This window comes from Manis javanica, chromosome 2 (assembly GCF_040802235.1).
Source record: "Manis javanica isolate MJ-LG chromosome 2, MJ_LKY, whole genome shotgun sequence".
Taxonomy (NCBI): Eukaryota; Metazoa; Chordata; class Mammalia; order Pholidota; family Manidae; genus Manis; species Manis javanica.
This window is the reverse complement of record NC_133157.1, coordinates 3035871-3058509: the sequence shown is the minus strand read 5'-3', so window position 1 is coordinate 3058509 and position 22639 is coordinate 3035871. Positions and strand designations below refer to the sequence as shown.

The window sequence follows — 22639 nt, the reverse complement described above, 5'->3', positions numbered from 1 at the left end:
TTGTCAATTTAAAACAAAGTCTGCTGGGAACATAATAGGAACTCTACTGAATCTATAGTCTAATGTGGGGGGAAGTCACGTCCTCACAGTAGCATCTTCCAATCCATGAACACAGTACATGCTTTCACTTAGGTAGGTCTCCTTTTACTTTCTCTCAGCAACATTTTGTAGTTTTATCATAGAGGTTTTCGAATTTAGGAAGTTTGGGGCCACTATATTTTCTGTGTTCTTTTTTCCCTGTGTTAGCCTCTTTTTTTCCTTCTGCAATTCCATTTATACCTGTATTTGGCCACTTGATATTGTCCCACATTCTGAGGCTCTGTTCATATTTTTCAATCTTCTTTTCTCTCTGCTATTTAGAGTATAAAATTCCATCAAACTGTTTTCGAGCTCTGTGACGCTTTCCTCTGCCATTTGCAATGTCCTACTAAGCTGATACAGTGACTGTTCATTTGTCATGCTTGTCAGTTTAGGATCTCCACTCGGTCCTCTCTTACAGTTCCCATTTCTCTGCTGAGGCTCCCCACCTATTCATTCATTGGACACATAGTTTCCTCAAAGTCTTTGACCATATTTATAACAGCTGCTACATGTAACAGCTGAGCCATCTCAAGGGTGGTTCTTAGTGACTTTGTTTTTGTCTGAACGTGACCCATATTTTTCTGTTCTTTTGCATGTGTGGTCATTTTTTATTGGACCCTGGACATTATGAATGACGTACAGAGACTCTAGGTCCTAATATTTCTTCTGACGAGTTGTATTTGTTCTAATAGTTAACTTGGCTGGACTCAAACTTCAAACTCCCGTCTTCCCTGCAGTGGGCAGCAGCTGCAATGGCTGCTGAATTCAGTTTCCGGTCGCTGACTTTCTTGAGGGAAACCTTAGGGTCTTTCCTGTTACCTGAGGCCAACCAAGGATTTAGGTGGATCGTTAGACTATTGGGACTCCCGCTCTCTGTGGGTCTCTCCCTTCCAACGTTTTCCTCCTAACTTTCTGGCTGTTCCACCACCTGAACTTTCTTTCTTCTGACACCTCAGCTCAGCTAGAGTGAAGCTTTCTGCACGGATGGGAGGCTGTCCTCAGGCTACAAACCCTCCGACCCCATCCACAGTGAGCACTTCTTGAAGAATCTGTGGGTTCTCCCGGTAACAGTGAGGTCACCCAGTCCCTTCTGCAACTCTGTATTCACAGAAGGGACAGGAGCACACAGGCTGGGACACTGGGAATGTCTACGCAGGGCGGCCACCTCAACACATGTCCTCTACCATGTTCTCAGCTTGCTTTTCTTTCTCAAAATCAATGAAGACAAAGAACATTCATTCATACGGAATCACTTTTCACGCACCACTTCCCGACCACCTCTCCCAGCTCACCCAGGGCACTGAGGTTAAAAATAGGCAGCCAGAGACACAGGAAGGAGAGCTGTGCTTTGGCATCTTAACTTGGGACAGAAAAATCTAAAAAATGCACACACCATGCCTTCTCATATCCTGCAAAATGTCTGTTATCCAAAGCCCACAGGAGGCTGGGGAAGCATGCAGCCTGTTTTCTGCCTATGAGGGTCTTGGTCTCTCCCCTAAGGGTCCCCACAACAGAGCCAAAGAGGACGCACAATCCGACACTCCCCACGTGCAGTGCTTTCCATTTGGGAACACACTCTTCTGAGCATTGCTTCATTCAGGTCCACGAGTGCTAAGAAATACAGGTTCACGCACATCATTTGAAATCACAAAACACTGACACTGAAATTTCACTTCGTGCACATTCCACATCATGGGAGAAGGGAAATAAAAGCAACAGCAAGGAAGCGGACTTTCTAAAAATTAAAACAAAACTACGATAGTAAAATCAAACATATTTGTTAAACTCAACAATGAAGATACAAAGCCTGTCAGATTTGATTAGTTAAATTGCTACTTAATCCTAAAACCAGTTTTGTGCTGGTAACTTACTGGGTCTGGGGACACAGAGATCACAAAAGCACCAACTCTAAGTCATGGGCCTCATAGCAGGTGGCAGGACTGACAGGGCAGCAGTTACGCCTGAGACGCGGAAGCTCCTGAAACGCAGCAGCGTCGTCGGGGACAGCTTGGGTCCCCAATAGCTCGGTTCCTCGGCCAGCATGGCGGGAACACGCCGCTGTTACCCTGCTTGTTAGCTAAGGGGATGGCTTACGCGTCTCAGGCATCTGTTAGAGCAGGTTAGTTTATGTCAGGACCGGCTGGGCCAGGGCACCCGGTGGCAGTGGCTGTTGGAAGGCAAGGGAAGGAAAGGGCAGGTGTGGGGCTGGGGGAGGAGAGCACAGGAGACGCCCCCCAGTCTGAAGTGACCCGGAGTGCAGCGCAGTGACCGGGAGGTGGCTCCGAGTGTGTGCGTCTGTCCTCTCCACAGCACGAGCTTGATGAGTGCCCAGCTATGATGGGCATCCAGAACTGGAGCCACCCCACCGCCCCGCGGTCCCTTATGGGAGAGGCTGCCATGGTTCCCATCCAAGGCACTTGACACAGGCCCCAGCCCAGCCTCCCGTCATCCTTGGAAACGACCCCAACCAAGGCCCTGCAAGATCTGAAAGTGCCTCTGAATCACCAGAGAGCAATCCCATCATGCTCTGCTTTGCTTTCGCACTAGTTACCCGGCTTTGCAAACCAGTCTCTTGGGCCACACTGGAGCTCTGCGCCCCACAGCACCCAGTCAACCTGGGACCAGAGGGGGCCGGCCCCCATCTCCTTGCAGAGCGGGCCGGGGCCCATGGGGTCTCTCATCAGTAGGAGCTCGACTCTTGCTAGTGACCCTCTAGGGGGTAGCAGTCAGGCTAGTCTGGCTCGGACCCTCAGCCCCACCCGTTCTTGACTCTGTAACTCTGGGCAGGATACCTAAGCCAGCCTAAGGAGCAGATGACCAGCCCCGTGTAGAGTCACTGGAAGGGCCAGCCGCCTTCAGACCTGCTGGTGTAAATGACCAGCAGATGTACCATAAGTGGCTACTGTGGCCCACGGGAGGGGAGGTTTGTGAGACACTGCTTACCCCAGGGCCTGTGCTAAACAAACAGACACGTCAGCACTGTACAGGCCGATGTCTAGAAACACAGAAGACTAGCATGTGAGAGCCTGGTGTCGGGCATGGATTTGGCCTTCCTAGTTTTGGGGCTGGGCCCCTGTCCAGCCGCCTGAGGACAGAGGTGAAGGGAAATAAGGTGAAGGGAGGGCACGTGGATGCCCAGACACAGGTACGCCCCTGGGCCAGGCCCACGCCAGGGCAGACCCGGGCCAATGTCCCTGGAGCAGGACATGATGGGCTCACCGTGGCCCCAAACCTGCCTGACAGCCGGGACAGAGGCCTCCCCCCTGCCCCTTGCTCGCCTCAGCCTCCAGCTCCTGCTGGTTTCCGGCAGGCAGCTGCACTGACAGATGCTAAGTCCCGACAATTATTTCAGTCCTCCCGACAGACTGAGATCCTGCAGGTGGCCGGTGGCCTGCTGCCCTCCCAGGAGGGCAGAAACCCACCAGAAATCCCTGCGCCACCAAGAGCCGCCATCCCCTGAGAAACCTTACCTGCGCCCTGACTTTGTTATAGGAAGTCAGGGGCTCAGAGAGGCGCCACTCCCCCAGCGCCTAAGGAAAATTAAAGGAAAGGACCAAACTCCCCACTTTCTGCCTCTGGCGAGTCTGTCTGTTTACGGTGGAAGGGAAGTATCGCTACTGGCCGTGTGACCTGGCCGTGTGATGTGCAGGTTCGGCTCCAGGCTGCCGGGTGCTGGGAAGCAGGTTACCAATCCACCATTAACTTGTCACTAGGAAACACTTCCTGACCTCGGTCCACACCATTCAGTGGGGGCAGTGGACAGGGTCTTCCAAGAGCCCACAGAGCTGGCTGTGGGCTGCAGGGTCTGCACGTGGAGGCAGACAGGCAGGCAGGCAGACAGACACCAGGCTGCCTACACATTAGGGTGGTCAGCCTCACGTGCCCTCAGCAGACCACAGCCCAACCTGTGAGAGAGGGGCTGCTCTCTCTACAGGTGGGGGGACGGGGCGCAGAGAGGGCAAGGTGGTCCACCAAGGTTGCAAAGCCGTTACGAGCATACCCACACACCACCGTAGCCACCGCACTCCCAGAGGGAGTTGGGTACACGGGGCTGTGTGCCCCCCTCTAGAGCTCCTTCTTTTCCAGGGAGTCTAAGTAGATGGGCTGCCCCAGCATCAGGGCTTGGTCATAAAGGCACAGCCCAGGGGAATGTCCTGGGCCACCACAGCAGGTGATTCAGACCTTAGTCCCTCCTTTATCATGTGAAGTGTGCAGTGTGACCTCAGGCAAGTCTCTCTCTCTGAGCCTTACTTTCTTCAACTGCAAAACAGAGGTGGGACCACTCACTTGGCAGTGTTGTGAAGGCTGAGGTGAGGGGCACTCAGGGGGACGGAACTGTGCCTGGGGCCACTGCTCAGGTGGGAAGAGCGAATGTTGGGACCGCAGCCCTGGGCACTTCCTCTGTGCCTTGGGGTGGAGCCAGGGCGAACCCCCTGCTCCTGTGCTCTGGTCCCTCAGGGATGGCCCCAAAGGGAAGCTCACCTTTGGAGGGTGTGGAAATGCATGAAAACAAGAACGCAAAGTCAAAGACAATCCTGGTGTACCTTTTACTCTTCTGGGGAAAGGGCACTTCACTCAGCCTGGTAGGGCTGCGGTTAGCTTCTTGGAGGAGGTGACCTCTGGGCTGGGTTTTGTGAGATGAACAGTTTGGTGATCACTACAGCAGATACTGTTACACAACAGGATTTTTTATAAAGACATGAAAAAACATTTTTTGTAGTATCATGCTTATAAGTGTCACTGTGTGTCAGGCTTATGTTGAACACAGGGAAATGTGAAAAAGGTCTCGCTTTTATCCTCATGGCATGTCAGAAGACTGTCAGGGGAGTGCCCTGGAGAGGCCCTCACGGAATGCAAACCTCTCCTGGTCACAGCCCAGCCGGTCCCTGCCCCCTTCTGGACAGCAGCAGGATGAATGTGCACACCTTGAAACCTCCCCTTCCACGACGGCCTCCCCACCCTGCAGAGACCACCCTCAATCAGACCACAGACTCCCTGGGACCACCACGGCCTCAGGGCTCAGGTGTAACCAGGTATTAAAAACAAAAATTCATATAAGGCCCTGCCATAGCTGCTGGCCTTGTGTACATTTGAATATTTAGCCAGAGCAGAGCGGCAGTGGGGAGTGGTCTGCTCTGCACTCACGTTGAAGGGGGCCTGGCACTCATTCTGGCACAGAGACGAACAAACTGCCTTCCACAGTGCTAGGGGCCAGGGAGCAGGGTTTCGAGGTCACCGAAGCCCCAGGGCAGCCAGGGCCTTTAGGGACAACCCAGGCCCATGAGCCAAGGGCCAAGATTATCTCAGGAGAGCAGGGCAGGGGGCCTGGGTGCTGCAGGGAGCAGAGTGCGTGGCAGTCAGTTCCGCCTGCCTGCATAACCAGGACAAGAGGGAGGCACCGTGAGCCTGTTTACCAGGCAGGGTGTGCATGGGCTGCCCCCTGCCCAGCCTGTCCCACAGCCAGCTCAGGCAGGGCAGGGGGCCCTGGGCAGCCTGTCTAAACCACATGGGCAGGAGAGAGAGACCAGAGGGTGCAGTGCTGCCTGCCCCACCCCTGGGATGCACATACAGGGTGACTCTGGAGCCAGGGCCACCAGCCCTCGGTTCCTGAGTAACAGACACAGCTGAGACAGACTCTCCCAGGACCCAAGCCACAAGCAGGCAGGAACTGACCTGGGAAGGGTGAGGGCCTGTTTCCTAAATCACATTCTGGCAAATCCTGTGCATCCTCAAAGTGCATGTTTGACAACACCACCTACAGGAAGCCCTCCCGGTCTCCTGGCAGCAAGGTCTGACCCCGTGGACACTGGCTGGATAGCTCCTGGGGTGTTACAGTAGCTGTAAGACAAGGACCTGCAGGGTCCCAGGTAGGCTCCATCAGATAGCCCCGGGACAGGGAGGGCTCATTAGGCAGATGCCCTCTGAGTCAGACAGACCTCAGTCGCGGCTCTGCCCCTTGGCTGCTCTGTGCCCTTGGCCAGGCGCCTTCCCCCTTCAGAGCCTGGCTCCTCTCTACCCAAAGAAAAGGCGCCAGGACCTGCTACAGGGCATGGGAACGGGCCCTCCCAGGCCTGCTCTGTGCAGACTGCTTCCTGCCTCCCATTCGGCCAGTCCCCAGTGGGCCTCACACAAGGAAGGAGAGACCCTGGCCAGGGTTTGAGGGACCACATGCTGCCAAGGAGACCCTGGGGCCGTGGCTGCATGGGCCTGGCACACGGTGAGTGCACCCTTAGTGTCTGTACAAATGAAGGCCTGAACAGCTGGAAGGGTGGTAGCCTGGCCAGCAGACAAGGTGGCCTTTTAGAGAAAGGGGCCTCTCTGTGCCAACTGTCTCTGCCTCTCCGCCTCAGGGCAGGGCCCCCTCGAGCAGGGAGCCCACAGAGCCAGACATCTTCACAGCACAGAGAGCTCCCCGGACCCACAGCCTCGTCCAGCCGCCTCATCACCACCCACCACATCCTCCCGCCGTTGGAAGGGCAGTCTGAGGAAGGCACCCGTCACCCACCACCCCCTGCCACCTCCACCCTGGGGGCCTTTATAATTGTTAAAAAGAAAGACACAGGCCCCCCATGGGGTCACTTCTGCTAGACCACATCACCAAACCAGGGCCTAATACTTCAACCCCATTACAGTTTCAACTGCCCCCAGAGACGTGGTCCGTCAGGAATTTCCTGGTCCGCATCACTGATGGGCTAAGCTGTCACGGGAGCCCTGCCCTGCGAGGAGATGGGGTCGTCTGCATGATCAGGCCCCCTGCTCTCACACTCCCTGCCTGAAAGAGTCTCTTCTTTGGTTAATAACTTGCCCCACCCACCTGTTTATAAAAACCTCCTGTTTTGTACGACTTCAGAGCACCTCTCTTGCCGAATCCATGAATCGCTTAATAGAGCCAATTAGCTCTTCAGATTTCCAGGGATGAACTTCAACGCTGTCAACCTCCTCCAGACTGTGGTGCATGTGCCCTCTGGGGTGCAGAGGGCGGGTGGTGGGAGGACGCCTAATGGGGCTGGGGCCTGTCATCTGCAACGGGGCTGTTTCTGTGCAGGCTGTTTCAAACTCATCCCTTTTGGAAAAGCAGCCTTTGGGGCAAACATGAGACGTCCCCAAGCCCGGCCCCCATCCAGAACTGGGCCTCAGACATGGGCACCCTGCATGTAAGCAGAGGCAGACCCTGAACTTTCACGCAAGGTGGCTTGCTGGACGTGAACTCAGGATAGAGCTCCCTTTGCACCTGGGAGGGGCAGGTGGGCGAGGACCGCACGGTGGGGACAGCTCTCTTAGAAAAGGGTCACAGGCAGAGCAACTGTGCCTAGTCCCCTCCAGTGAGGGATGCCACACAGAGCGGCTGCACCTCAGGACCAGGTGGGAGAAGCAGGACCCTTGCCCCCAGCAAGCAGCCCCCCACCCCACTCTCCAGGCACAACACTCCGCTCCATGAAGCCGCCAAAGCTCCTTGAAGGAGCACAGACTCAGGAAATTCCTACATTTTACGCACCTTAAAAAATTATCCCAACAACGCTAACATGACACATTTAAGGCTTCAGAGTCACTTGATGTTGCAGTGAAGCATGCAGCTCCACATTTACAGATAAATTATATCCCCTGCCGAGTCACAGTCATGTTTGTTTAAGCCTGAAAATCACTCCGTGGAAAGCGATGCGAGCACACGGCAGCAGGCTCCCTAATCATAAGACCGTGGACCCTCCCAGCTCAGAGGGCACCATGCACCGTCTGGGTGACATTTCCACGTCAAGGATGGGGAGAGTGAGCCCCTGAGCAGGATGTGACGTGCCCAGAGTGGACAGCACATCTCTGAGAGCCCCCGAGGCCAGCACGGGGAGGTGTGTCTTTGCTGGGTCTCGGGCTCTCGCCTGCACCAGGAGTGGCTGGGTCGTGTCACTCAGGCAACAGAGGCCCCTTGAAAGCAAAGAGGTGCTACGAGGCCAAGCCAGACCCTGGGCACAGCTGCCTGGCCTCCGGGCTCCAGCTCCCAAGGGCAGAGGAGCAGTCCTGGGGCCTCACACCCACGCAATCGCTCCAAGCTCTGGCCCAGGCACGTGTCTCCCACCCCGGGGCCCAGGCGGTGGCTGCCCTGGACGGATGCTGCTTGGTCCGAGGCTTGCTGGGGCCCGCCTGGCCAGGAGGGCAGCCCTCTGGGACAGAGCCTCCACGGGTCCGAGAACCGCTCCTTCCTCACGCAGCTGTGGGACGAGGCATCACTCCCACCCCACCGTGACTTGAATGCCCCGAGTCACTGGCCTGTCACCCCATATAGAGAGGAGAAAACCCTGGGATCCCCCATCCCTGCCTCCCACCCCCAGCACCCCCAGGCCGGGCTGTTGAGCAGATCTGGGACGTCCTGTTACAGGGCGGAGGCAAGAATCTATGACTCCTGCACAACCCTTAATTTGGCCTAATTTGGGGCAAGATACCTTTCCACGTGCTCCTAGTTCCAAGGCAGAGAAAACGTGTAGGTTCCAAACCCCAAAGCTGCCATCCCAATGCAGAAAAGACCCCGAGGGCCCAGCCCCCCGTTCCCGCTGTGGAGATGTGCAGGGAGGAGGGACCCGTGAGAGTCAGTGAGGGCCCCCAGGTAGCTTGACAGAGGTCGTGGCAGTAAGGTCCACACACGGGCATGGGCCGGGGAGCTGCCCGTGGACCTGCCCGGCGGGCATCATGCAGGGAGGCGGGCAGGTGCGGGAGGTGAGGCGCAGCGACTCAGGTGCCCGGGAGCCGCCAGAACCAGGCCGGAGAGCAGGGAGAGATGAGCCACCACGCCCAGCAAGGAGCAGATCACAACCAGGCCCCTCGTTTGGGGCGTAGTTTGCCTAACAAAGCATTTTTAAGTGGCAATATTTTGTGTTAATTTCTTCAACCAGCTGCTCTATTATTCAATGATACATTATTCAATGATCTCAGAAGTGGGCTTGGCGCACTTGAGAACGCGGTCTCATCCATAGTCATCCGTTCACACGCACCGGGGCCCTGTGCCAGCTCCTGGCATGGTGTTCTGGCTCCGAGATCTGTGCTGCCCATCCAGGGGCTGGAGCCACATGCGGCTGTGAGCTCACACCGTGGCCAGTCTGAGCTGTGCCAGCAGCAGAGGACACACAACCGGATCAGATTCCGTGCAACCAAAGAGGGTGTGAGCCACCTCATTATTGATCTGCCATGTCAATCACACGTTGAGCTATATCATAGTTTGGATATATCGTGTCACATAAAAACATTCTTGAAATTGATTTCACCTTTTTTTTTTTGATGTGGCTACTAGAAAATTTACCATCATACACGTGGCTCATGTTCTATTTCTTCTGGACAGTGCTTCCCACATCATTTGAAAACTGGAGAAAAAACCACGACCTTGGTAACATGGGTGGATGGGAACCACCACCCTGCCCGAGCCCTCAGGGTGCGCCCCCAGGCACTGTGCTGCCCACAGTGTTGCTGGAGATCTTCCCGGCAGGTCCCCAAAGCAGATACCAACACAGGTGTAACACACAGGGAAACTGAGGCATGGGGTAGGGGGTGACTTGCCCAAGACCACACAAGGGGGAATGAGCCTCGCCTGCTTTGGGCACAAGGAGGTGGGAGCAGGATGGACCGTCCTTCACGGCCGGCGCGCCTGCTCTGGGTGGGGAGGAAGGGGCTTCACTGCGGAGCAGGATCCCAGGGCTGAGGCTGCCAAGCCTTCGACGCTGCGCTCTGAAGGCTCTCCGCACCCTGGTAAGGTGGGCCTCTCTAAGGGAGGTCTGGGAGGGTCCCACGCTGGAGACCCACACCCGTCCTCCAACAGAGCGTGTGCTAGCCCCTCTTGCAACTCCCATCCACTGCCCCAGACGGCCCTTTATCTTCTACCCCTGCGCCTGCCCCACGACTGGACCCCGGGAGGCAGGGCTGCAGCTCGTTCCCCTTTGTATCTCCAGCTCCCGCCAGAGCTGCCAGCACATGCTCAGTGTTCACTTGGGACTGAACGAACACAGGAGTGAGTGAATGGATGAATGAATGAATGGGAGGGTTCAGTGGGCCGCTCACACGTGCTGGTCCCTCTCTGGTGCTCCCCGAACCACACCAGGTTCTCCGCACCGCCAGCCAGCCGTGTGGGAAGCCCAAGTCTGACTCTCCCCAGGGCCACAGAGCGGCTGGGGTCTGGCGCCTGGGAGGGGCCCTTGGAAACACACCTGGTCATCGCCCCTGACACCTGGCCAAGAGCCCAGAGGAAAGGATTAGCTGGTTCTGCTCCAAGTGTCACTGCTTGCTCCCCACTGCCGCCTGCATCAGATCTGGGCCGGTGCCCCAGTGCCAGCCCTGGACTCACAGCCACTACCGCTACCCCCAGCACTGGCCCAGTAAGAAACAGCATTTCTGTCTGTATTTTGTAAATTGCCATAATGGATAAATATCAGTTTGAAGCCCATGGAGACAGGATGCTAGGAAATCATGCTTTTCAGCTTAAGGAGGGGAAAAAAGCATGAAACATTTATTAAACTGGGAGCCCCTGGGACCAAACTGCAGGTTAAAGACTCAAATCCATTCCCCTTCCTTATAATTTATGATTTATGTCGGCAATACCTGCAGTCACAGGAACTCATTGGATTAAGGAAGCTCGCCCTTCATGACAGAATCAAGTCACCGAGCTGTGCAAAGCCGCATGCCCGGGACCATTTGTCCAAGCAAGAGCAATTACTTCTTTGTTTTGGATCTGGAGGTCAGTCACCGACTGGGATGGCAGAGTATGGGGGACGTGGGCACCCCGGGGTCACTGCCTGACTCACCTCGCAGGGGTCCACGAAACTGAACGTGCAGGAGCCAGTGGGAGTCGGGCGGGCAGCCAGGAGGGAACGGCCACCACAAGCCACCAGAGACAAGGAGGAGCCCAGGGTGGGGGGTGCAGCTACGGGGGCTGGCTGGGACAGGGGGGTGTTCATGCTGGGTCTGCTGCACGTGCTCAGTCTCACTGACCACTGAGGAATATTCCCGGGGGCGCAGATCCCCAACCTCAGGTTGGTGACTTGGCGGAGTTTAGGACCTTGCCCTTAGCACTGGACAGGGGGGCTCCCGGGCTCTGGGGGACACCGACTTTGTATGGTGGGGAGGTCAGGGCGAGTCACAGCCCTGCCACTTACTAGCCAAGTAACATGGGCCAGCAGCTTCCCCTCTCTAGGCCTCGGTTTCCTTATCTGTAAAATGGGGACACCACAGAACAGATCTCATAAAATGGGGGCTAGGGGCTTTAGGGAGATGAAGTCCCAGCCGTGCTGGCCTGCAAGGGCTGCATGCCCACTGTCGCTGTTGTTATCGAGGTTGGCGGCTATCCCCAGGGACGAGGTGGTGTTCCTGAGGGCGGGCAGGGGCATGCAGACAACGCAGGGTCTGACCTTGGGAACCCTCCAGTCTACGGACAGTGGATGGGCCCAGAGGCCAAACTGGGGTGGGAGCTCTGCAGGCTGGGAGGTGGCAAGGCTGGCTAGGTGGAGGGGGCGTGTGAGAGGCTTCCCAAAGAGGGGATGCGTAGGCTAGATTTGGCAGATGAGAAGGCCTCCGAGGGGGGCAAGGAGGGAAGGGAGGTGAGAGGCAGCTCCGACCCTGCGCAGCAAGTGAAGGGCTGCAGGCAGGCCTGAAGGCATGAGAGGGGGCAGGCTGGGTCCTCATCTCCGGGGGCACCTCCCTCCGGCTGTGCCAATCTGCACCTGGTGTGCTCGCCTCTTACAGGGGGGGCTACAGCCCCTCGTTTGGCCCCACGCCCCCACAGGCCCCCCCTTTCTCAAAATTTTCTAAGCCCGCCTGTGATTCCTGGGACCAGTCAGGATAGGCCCTGTCATGCAGTGGGGGGGGCTCCAGGCCCTGGACGTAGCACACATGGGCCCCATTTGCCCCCTTCAGGGCGTTTCCAACCCTCTCATCCTCATGGGGTGGGCCAGGGGCCCCAGGGTGCTCCCGATTCACAGTGGGACCAGCCCAGGCCTGGAGGACAGGCCGAGGAGAGCTGTTCCCGCTGGCTGCTGAGGTATTTACTCACAGAATCACGAGCCTGCGCTGCCAGCATTCTGCTGACGTGCTGATTTGGGGATTTAAACAGACAGGGGCCCCACAAAAACTATTTCCCCAGGCTCTGCACCCTGGAGGCAGCCCCGGCTGCAGTGGTGAGCAGGAAAGGGCTCCGATGCTGCAGGCACAAAAGGAGGGCTGACCAGCTCTGATTTTGACTCTTACACTCAGTCTGCATGATAAGAGGAAGGGGCAGAGAGGCGATAAGAGCCTTCCGGAAGAACAGCTGTTTATCCAGGAACAAAGAAGTGCCTACTGCCAAGCAGGAACAAGGCTCCCTTCAGCAGGAAGCAGAGAAGAGGGTTCTCCACTGGGCCTGAAGAAGGCAGCAGTCAGCCAGGTCAGGAGGCGCCGTGACCACCTAGGTGCCTGGCAGGCCGTTCCTTTCCTGGGCCTCTGTCCCCCTCCTGCAGGACGGGCGCCCCTGCTCCTCCAACCCATGTCTGACCCTACGGAAGAAGACCACCACTCCCGTGCCACCACCGGACATGCTGGGGGCCTTCCAGAACGCACAGGGAGGTGTCACGTGAAACAGCGCCCATCTGTTTGGGATCTGGCAGAAGCACACGCCCCACTCCAGCGTGGGAGTCACCTCATGCCCAGGGGTGTGGGGAGGCCTGGGCAGGACGGCCGGGCCGGCTGCACCCCGCCGGGGACCCCCCTCCCTCCCCGCCTTCCCCCCGCTCTCACTCAGCCAGCTCCTCCAGGCTGCGGTAGACGTCATCGTCATTTTCCGCTGTCTCCTCCGAGGGAAAAGGCCTGTGGAGGGAGACAAGAGTGAGATGAGCAGGTCTGTGGCACCATGGCCTAAGGGACCCCAGCCCGGAGCCCAGCCTGGGACCCCCGGAACGAGGGCCCTGCTCGGCTCTGCCAGGGGGAGCAAACAGCTGTCTGCTCTCATGGAGGCTATGGGCTGCGCCCCGCCGGGGTCACAGAGCCAGCCAGGCAGGGGGGCCACGCGCGAGTGGACCCCCGCCCTGCCCAGCCCGGGACACGGGATAGGAGGTTCCCAGTCTCGAGGCCCCTGAGCCCCTGTCGGCACGTGAGGGTCAGAGACAGCGGGAAGCCTTCTTCCCATGACAATCCAGCCTCCCCACTTCAGGGGAATCCAGGAGCAGGGATGTGGGGCTCCCTGGGCGCCCTCCAGGTGGGGCACATGGTGAGAGGGCTGCCAGCTCCAGCCGCCTGAGGAGCGGGCGCAGGAGGGAATCCTGGCAGGAAGGGCAGGGCTTCGGAGGCTCCCACCCTCCACCTCCAGGGTAGCGGCCTTCGGGGTCAGAGGACAGCGGCAGAGCTTGTTGAGTGGGGGCCTGCGCCACACTCCGGCACTGGTCTGTGAGAAGGCAAGCACTCACCCACCCCTCCTGCCCGGCAGGGCCTGGCGTACGGTCAGAGCACGTCCTGACCCGTCATGGGCTGCCTTTCCAAAAGGACTGACTACCCATCCTGAAAAGGGAGCCCCTGGGAGCGGGAGCCACGTGAGGATGAGCCCCAGAAGGAGCACAGAGGGTGTCCTGTACTCCTCCACGGGGACCTTCTCTGCCAGGTCCCCCGGCCTGTAAGCTGCCCCGCAACTCCAGCCGCTGCCCCAGCCACATGCCTACACTACACAAAATGAGACTGGGCCTGACTCCTGAGGAAGGGGCAGGCCACAGCCCTGCCAGGTGTTGGGGGCTGGCAGGTACAGGGAGGGGCAGTGGCTCCCCAGGCCCATAGACCAGGCTCAGTGCCCGGCCCTGCCTACCTCTGAGCCTGAGTTTGTACATCTGTGAGATGGAGGCGACACAGAGCCCTGGGCACGGTCAGGGTCAAGGCAGAGGACAGAGGTGCAGTACCAGCACACAGCCCACACACTGGAAGGTAGGTGAGCCCCACACTGTCACCCCTCACTGCCACTTGGGGGTTTCATAAGAAGACCCCAGTTCACATACTGGAGGAGGGCTGGTCTGCAGACAGGACAGCACACTCTGGTTGAAGGAGCAACTGGGGAGGGACATGGGCGGGCAAGCAGTCTACACATGCCACCACCAGCACTTGGGGCCCACGCAGCATCCCCTCAAGGAAGTCAGCTTCCCATGCCCTCTCCAGAGCTCTGCAGGAGTCTCTTGCGTGCCCGAGTGGGAGTGCCCATCCCTGCTTCCCCTGCAAGGACCTACAGACAAGTTGTATGTCCCCCCCATCAAGCTTCACCGGTCACACCAGGCACAGAGCCGGCTGCCAGGAGGGACAGCAGAGACCTGTTGCATGGAGGAATGGGCTGCCAGCTCATCCGAAAGCAGAAGGCAAATCAGCTCACCTCTGCAGGAGATGAAAATGCCCCATAATTAAACAAGCATCTCCCTGCAGCCCAGGGGTGCACGTTCTGGTAGGAAAAGTCACTAAAGATCTTGCAGACCTAGCCTGGGGGCTTCCTCACCTGGGGTCAGGCTGACATTTGCTCAGCAGGGCGATTCAGCAGGGTAGACACCTGCTCCCCTACAGCCTACGCTACCGCTACCGAGGCCCCAGATCTGTGCTCTGTGGGGAGGCCCACTGAGCCGGAGCTAGAGGCCTGGGTCCTGTCTGGCTCTTTCACAGACCTGCTGTGACCCCGGGTCTGAGGTCCCCAAGGCAGAACCCCCAGGCCAGTGGTGGCTTCACAGTAGGAGCATGCGGCTTGACCTCCCTGTGCATGGGCCCCCTCTCCCCCCTGCAGCTTCCCCCTCCATCCTCCCATCACCATGACAACGGCACCCCCCTGGGCATCATGTGACAAGAAGGGAGGAGCACAGCTGGGTATCTGGGGGTCACAGTGTGGGGGGAGTAGCGGCAATCGTGATGCTCTGGCGCCCAGCAGGGTGGGCCCCTGGCTGACCCAGCACTGCTTACAGCCAGGAAATCCCTCCGGCCGTACAACAGAGCTGGAGCTGCCCCAGATCCCGCATGGCTGTGGGGGCTGAGGACCTGAGCTCTGGTTTCTTAACTGACCCTGACTGCCAAAGGTCGCAGCCCACAGCAAGCGCTCATAGAAGTGCCAGGAAGGCTGGGGCCAGGCTGAGCTGCGGCTGCAGGACCCCGCAGAGTAGAGTATTTCCACCCTTTGGCCAGAGACCCCACGGCCAGGGCAGGCTTCCCACTGCCAAGCCCCACGCCCCCCACCCTCGCTCAGTCTGGCCATCTGCCTCTCCAACCTCATCGTCAGCCACTCCTGCCTTTTCCAAATTCCCAGTGATGAATGGTGTTCCTTCCATAATCAGGAAAAAATTCAATCAATATTCTTACTATAAAAATATTTCCTTGCCTCTCAACAAAAAATTAAAAAACCCACTCATAGCCGACAGAAGTACACTGTGTATAAAATCACACGGCGGCCAAGGATTGAAGTGCTTTCGGGAGAGAAGAGCGAACAGCAGGGAATTCGCTGAAGCGCTACAGAGGATGTGACCTTGTCAAACGCCAACACAGCACGGACACTGGCTGTCGTGACTGACCCTGGCAGGACGGGGGAGTACAGGGTGGCGGCGTGGGGCTCTACTTCTGGAAACCCACCCTGCGCCCACATCTGGTAGGGAAATCCCCGTAGCGTCTCACTGAGCTGCTGGGTGCTGTGCATTTCTGAACACGTGCTGGTGTGGGACGGGCTCCACGAACTCAGGTTTTAAGGCAAAACGTTCCAAGCTCTGATTAAAAACTTAAAAGCTTTAAGCCCTTACACACACACATGCACTCACGCCAAAAAGCTAACGGCGTGACTTCTGGTGGACTTGGGATAAATTATCTTCTTCTTTTGCCCAGCTTTCCTACAATGAACATCATGTGTGTGCATTTGAGCCGGAGTACAGACGACCATCACTACAGCGACAATACGGGGCCACGTGCACAGCCCCTGCTCAAGGGGCACCAGCTGTTTGCAGCCTGCTCTCTTTGATGGAAAGAGCGCCTCTGCTCACACGTGGGCCTAGCCCCAGCCTCACTACCACCGGCAGGGGGTCTGGAGGCCAGCCCGACCTCGCCCGCCAGCTCCACCGAGGTCCGCGGTCCTCCCTCCTCCACCCGTGTTCCCACTGACAGGAACATCAGGGGGCCGGTTCTCGGACCCCGCCCAGCCCCCGGGTCAGGACTGCTGAGGGGGGAGGCCAGAAACCTGCATTTGCACAAACTCACCGGGTGATGCCTTCCAGCCTTGGCACGTGCTCTGAAGTCCCTTGGGAGGGTTTATCTGGCCCACTCTCTGGGGACCCCCTGGGCCACCCGGGCGCTGATGCCCTTCCATGAAAGAGGTTGTCGATGGGAGGCGCTCCAGGCCCTTCCTGCCTCCAGGGCTGCAGGAGCCCACAGGGTCAGGGCATAGAGGGGCGTCAGGAAAGCAGGGCGCGCTGAGGAAAGCAGGGCGGCGCTGTGTCTTTTTGAATGTGTTGAAAGCAGGTCACCACACTGGGACTCTCAGCCAAACTAATTTTATTTCATAAGCTCCATTCAGATTTCCTAACAACACGGGGGAATCTGTGTTTGGCTTTATGAGCCGAGACCTTCCGTTTCCCGCACAGGGCCAGCGAATCCACGGCCCCTGGCACTCTTCATGCACACAGACAGACATCACTCACCAACCACAACACTCCTGTCCTTGAAGCCCGGTGGTTTTCCTAGCCCAGGGCTCTACCCCTCTAGCGGACGGGCACTCAGAACCCCCACTCAGCCGAGTGAGCCAAGGCAGAGGCAGGAAAGAGAAGAAAGGGGAGGCTCTGGAGAAAGGCACCCCCAGGTGTGAACCCCCCCATCCACCACCTGCTCTGTGGGGCCTTGGATGAGCTACTTAGCTTCTCTGAGCCTCAACTGCCTCCCCCTGGAAAACGGAGATAACTGTAGTGGCCGTTGCAAAGAGCAGCCATAGACAGGGAACTATTCCGCACATAGCAGCTCCCCAAATGGTGGTTAGTTGTTATTTCTGTGACCATCCTTTCCCTCACCCAAGGCATTTTCTACCACCCAAGAAAATTAACTTCTCAGGGCCTACAAGCTTCATTACCCAGAATATTTTGGAATCTTGTTTCCTTCCAGGCCACTGGAAAGTTGGTGCTCAGTGAAATACAATAGTCACAACTTCAAAACATTTGTCTCTTTAAGAAAAATAATCCTTCTTTCATTCTTGCGAGTGTGTGATTTTCTCACAATTTCCTTTTCTGTGTCTGTCAGTGTCTTGGTTGACCCCTGTCCGACTCACCGCAGGTAAAACGCGAATTGAGTCGGAAGGACTATGCCTGCTACCGAAACCCCTGTCGCGTTCACTGTAACATCCCACTCGGCCACAGACCCCGAGAACAGAGCCGCACATGGATCGATGACTGCCACAGCCAGCAGGGCAGTGGGACCTGGAGCCCTGTGGGGCCTCCATCTGGGTTGCTGGGGGCTCCCCTGAAACGGGACGGGTGCCCGGGGCGGGGGAGAACCTGCCAACATTTGACCTCTATCTGCTCTCCTCTCCCCACCTTCCCCCAAATCCACACTGCCTCCAGCCTTTGTGAGGGCCCCTCCCTCTGCCTGGCCCCATTCCCCCCAAGTCCTCATATTCTTCAAGATCCAATTCCAGCCCCACCTCTGGGGAGAAGACTTGACGTGTCTTCCCACTATCAGCCTGGGTCCACTTCCGTCTAGCACAACACCTGGACCTAGAAAGGCATGGATGGACAGATGGATAAATGGATGGATGGAAGGACAGATGGACAGACATATGAATGCACAGATGATGGATGGATGGACAGACAGATGGGTAGATGGACGGGTAGATAGGTGGATGGATTGATGGATGGACAGATGGATAGATGGATACCTGGGAGGGCAGGTGGGGGAAGGGTGGTTGGGTTTGTGAGTTGACAGACAGATGACTGTGAGAGGGTTGGGGGAGGATGGATGGATAGATGGCCAGAAGGACCGGCGGGTGGGTGGGTGGATTAGCCGGGGGATGGATGGATGTCAGATATTCTCAAGCTGTTCTTTCCCTCCGAAACAACAAACGGCAGCCCTGAATTAGGTACACGGAAGCACCTCTGAGAAGAGCTCCTGAGAAATCACACCGAGGTATTTAAGTCACCTCTGAGTTACGACTTTACAACACTGACCCTATTTAACACTGGGGAGGCATGTGCACACAGAGGGGGTTTGAGCAGTTTCTGGGGCCACATTCCAGCTGTACTGTGAAGCCCAGGAAGGGCCAGAGCAGGTGACTCCGCGGTCACTCTGCAACAAGATCTGGCTCCATGCCTTCTGTCTCAGGCACCAGCTGACCGTGCAGACCCCACTGTGCCATACCTACCCTGCAACTGCCCCTCCCTGGCTTGCCAGTGCCCAGATGTTACTGTGGGAGTTAATCTGCCTGTTAGGAGGAGGGGATGAGAAGCAAGCCCTGCAGATCTATCTGCACAGAAACGATCGGGTTAAGCGCCGGAGCGCGGCCATCCAGGTGCCCCGGGGCGGCCTGGGTTCCTCTTGTCCCATCAGACTTTCCCAAGGGTAAATTTCCCTGTGCCTGGCTTCTAGGAAGCCAAGCTTCCCACCTGCGCCAACGAGGGGATTGAGCGGATGCTGGTGCAGGAAGCAGGAAAGCTGTTCGTGCAGAGGAATCCCCAGCGGAGCCCATGGGTCAGACAGTATCTAACACGCTGTGGCCAGCTCCCCCAGCAGGAGGAGCCACTGCTTACCAAGAGGCCCCCCAAATCATGACTTCCCCCATGAGGATCAACTTCAGCGTGGCACGGCTGCGGCTGGCATGGCTGTTTGTAGGCAGGACTATCACAGCCCAGCGCCAGGCCCCAGATGGTTCACCAGCCAGAGAAGAGCTGGAAACAGGATTCCTAGGAGCACCTGAACTCCAGCGCTGGAACAAAGAACGGAGGAGGGCACAGTTCCTACCTCCAGATCACTTTCACTCATCCATCAGGTATTTCCTGGGCACCCGCTCTGAGCTGGACACTCGGGCTGCCATTTGTCACTGCTCCAGGGAGAAGGTGCTGCTTGAACGTAGCTCTGTGATCAACAAACCCGCCTGTGGTCCTTGCCTGGGGGACTTCTTGGAGAATCTGCTAAAAACTACCGCCTCTGAAAAGTGCCCGCATGTGCAATTGCGCCTGCAGCTTTGCAGGCCAAGGACACACGGTCTGGAAGGGGGCAGGCCAGAAGCTCTGGGGCCCTGGGCCTGAAGGTGGTAAACACAGGTCTGTGCCGCTGGGTCCCCAGGAGCTCGGCTGGGGGTCGGGGGGCAATGGTTAGGGCTTCCTTTCTTGGAAGGCCCCAAGCAGTGGGCAGCCAGACTTGGTTTACAAAGACTAAAGTAGCCAAGAGAGGACCTCCAGACACACATTCCCGCCTGGAGGCGGGTTCCGGGCCTCGGAGCTCTAGCAGCGAGGACCCGGTGAGGGCTGTGGGACCTGGAGTGTGGGGTTCCACAGGGAACACGGCCCGCCTGTCAGCGCTGACCAAATGTTCCGCTGGGCAGCAGCTGATGGAAGAATGCAAGGCTGCGGTGTCGATGACCCCCCCCGACTGACTTCTCATCCTTCGGACCCAGCTCGGGGCTGACCCGGCTGCTGACCCGTCCGGCTTGTGTAGGGCAGCGGCCTCCTCCACTCTGCGAAATCTAATCCAGCCCTCCACTGTGCAGGGCTATGGGTGGCCCCTGGGCCCGCCTTCCCTGGGGGCTCCTCCACCCCAGACCCGGGAGCCCCCTGCACCTGGCAGGTGGGCATCTCATCACCGAGCTAAGTGCCTGTGGATGGCCCTGCTCAGGACCCGGTCTGCTGCCTCCACACCCTGGAAATCAAGCACTGACCAGAAGCCAAAACAGAAACCCCACCACCTCCACTGCCTTCATTTTAGGGGAGGCCCCCTGGGGAGGGCAAAGAGCAAGGCCTCTTGGGGTGATAGATTAACAGATCTGGGTTCAAATCCCTACAGCAGGCTCACTACGGGACCCTGAGCCGGGTTCTCTTCCTCTCTAAACCTGTTTCTGCAAATGTCGAATGTGGGTATTAGTCGTTGTTAAGATAGATGAGACGACCATGCAGCCTCTAGCCCAGCCCTTTCCCCAGTGAGCACCCCGTACAGGACAGTGCAGGTCACTGCCCCTACCCCTCAGCAGCTCGCCCAGGAGCCCACCTGCCCAGCCCAGATGCTGAGGCCTGAGCCAGCCTCAGGAACCCCTCTGGGTCCCGGCACTCCTGGAGAGTTCCCCTCTCGGGGTGCTCCCAACCCAGCCCCGGGGCACTCAGGCCTCCAACCCACCCAAAGGAGACCTTCTGCCCCTGTGCCTTGGAAGAAGAAAGTCACCCAGAAACACAAGTTCATATTCTGGAAGATAAGGGAGCTCCAGGTCAGTGCTCAGCCCCACGCGGTCACTCGGTCGGCCCGTGGAGCGCCGCAGAGTCAAGGACATGGGTCATATTCCACGTCCTTCTGGTGTTTCAGATGGCAGTGATTCAGGGCTGAGGTGCCTCGTAACTGCTCCAAACTCTCCTTGACTCACGGACAAGCACTCCCTACAAAGGGACTCCAAGGTCTGCATAACTGGCAGCACCAGACGCCTCCGGTCCTCCTTGGCCAGCCTGGTGCACCCAAGAGAAGGGGCAGGGTCCTGGGGTCACAGCTCACAGCCCCAGGAGCAGACCTGGGGGTGCCCAGCACCCTGCCTGTAGTGGTGGCCACCCGGCTCGTTTGCCCAGGAGTGGGGTTTCCTGGGCCTCAGGAATTAGGTGTCGTGGGGCTGTGGTGGGGTTCCTGGCACTGCCATGTTCTGCCTCATTTCCCCCGGTGCAATGAGGGGTCAACGGGCAGGTGCCAGGGAGAAGCAGATGGTCAGCCTGGGTGGGAGGCGATGTTGGGCAGCACCCGCCTTTGGCACCAGTTGGCCAGGGAAACGCAGCCAGACAACTTTACAGGCACATCGAGAAAGCAGCGTGGAGGACCCAGCGGGCCAGCCCCACCCTGGTGCGCCCTGCTAGTTGGCTGGGAGGCCCAAGCACCGGGGTTTCCCTTATTAAACACTGCGCTCCTGCCAAGCAGCCCCACCTGTCAGAACAAGCCAGTCGATCTTCCTTCCTCAGCCAGCTACCCACCCAGTGCAGACAGGCCATCCCATTAGGGGACAGCGCCTCTCCAACCGGCAGTGGTGCCCTCCCAGAGCCGCCCGCGAGAGGCCCAGGCCTGCCACTGCACTCTCTGCAGGGCTCAGTCAGATAAAAGGGTGCCTCCTCTGTGGGGAGCATGATGATCGAGTCTGAATCCCTCCCACACTGCCACCCTCAGACCTGTCCCGCTTGGACCCCAGGGCAGGGAAGAGGGCAGCCCACAGTTGGTGCTCATGACTGGTGACAGGCCAAGATGAGAGGGAAATGCATGCAGTTTCCCAGCCCCCGTCGCCCTGGGTCCATGTGAGGACAAGGACAGGACTGAAGCCCTGCCACTGTGCGACAGGGGGTCCAGTTTGGCCACTTCAGATCGGGACTGGGACTCGGCCCTTCTGGAAGCACCAGCCTGGGCGGGGTGGCTGGGAGCAGGCTGGCACTCCAGGCCTGCAATTGCTCACCTTGAGTCTGCATGGCCGAGGGCCTGGCTCCAGGCTGCTGTTTTCATCAGACCCCCTGGTGTTGCACTGCTGCCCTCCTGGGGGGAGCTGTGGCTGGCTGGCCTCCCAGGCTAGAGAGATGTGCAGGGCCCTGAGGGCCCAATGAAGGGGGCTCCAAGAATGTAATTCACCCAAAGGCAGAAAAGCCAGCTTTCTGTAGCCGCCAGCCCCAGTGGGCAAAGGGCCAAAGCCAGCAGGGCCCTCTGCTGTGATGGGAGGGCCAGGACCTCCAGGGTGGGTCCCAAAAGGGAAATGGAGTCTCAGTGCCCCCAGGGGCAGCACCAAGACCTGAGGCTATCTTCCCAGCCCCAAGAGACCAGCGCTTCCAGGTGCTGAGCAGACGGCTCAGAGACGCTCTGGACAGGAGATCTGTCCTGGGTCAAGGCTGGGCTGGCCCCCAACTCCCAGCTGACTGACAGCTGACTCCTACCAGAAGACCAGGGGATGAGGCTCCACCACCAGCCAGCTGGGCGACCCTGGGCCAGAGGCGTCCCCCTAGGGCCTCGGCTTCCTCTGCCAAGTGGGGAAGAAAGCCCTGCTGCCAGGGTCCAGGTGGGCAGCCAGGGAGCTGCCCCACAGAAGGCGTCAGCCCCAGGCGTGGTCGCTGCTCCTACTGTGTGGGGGGGTAGAGCTGGGGGCGAGGTGGGGAGCAGCTCCACAGGGCCGGCCACGTGGCACAGGCCACAGAAGGACACACAGCCTGGCTCATCACAACATGACGAAAGAGTGCTCCCGGGAGTCAACCCACACCTGACTCTCAAACATGGAGCAGAACACAGCCGGCCCCTGACTCACCAAGGGTGCGGGCCAGACACACACGTTCGATGCTGTTAAATCATCGAGACTCGGCGGGGGCTATTTGTTGTCTCTGCAGAACCTGGTCCATCCTAAGAGAAGCAGCTGGCACAGGGGAGGTAC

The 22639-nt window shown here is 58.2% G+C and overlaps 1 protein-coding gene across 4 annotated transcripts in view; it reads right to left on the bottom strand.

Annotated features, from left to right (window-relative positions):
* The window catches only part of VAV2 (vav guanine nucleotide exchange factor 2), a 167098-nt gene that overhangs the window by 44137 nt on the left and 100322 nt on the right, over positions 1-22639 (bottom strand). For all 4 annotated transcript variants that reach the window (XM_037007766.2, XM_037007769.2, XM_073222002.1 and 1 more), the window contains exon 4: positions 12820-12888. In XM_037007766.2, coding sequence (XP_036863661.2) covers positions 12820-12888 — 69 coding nt within the window. The remainder of the gene's footprint in view (positions 1-12819; positions 12889-22639) is intronic.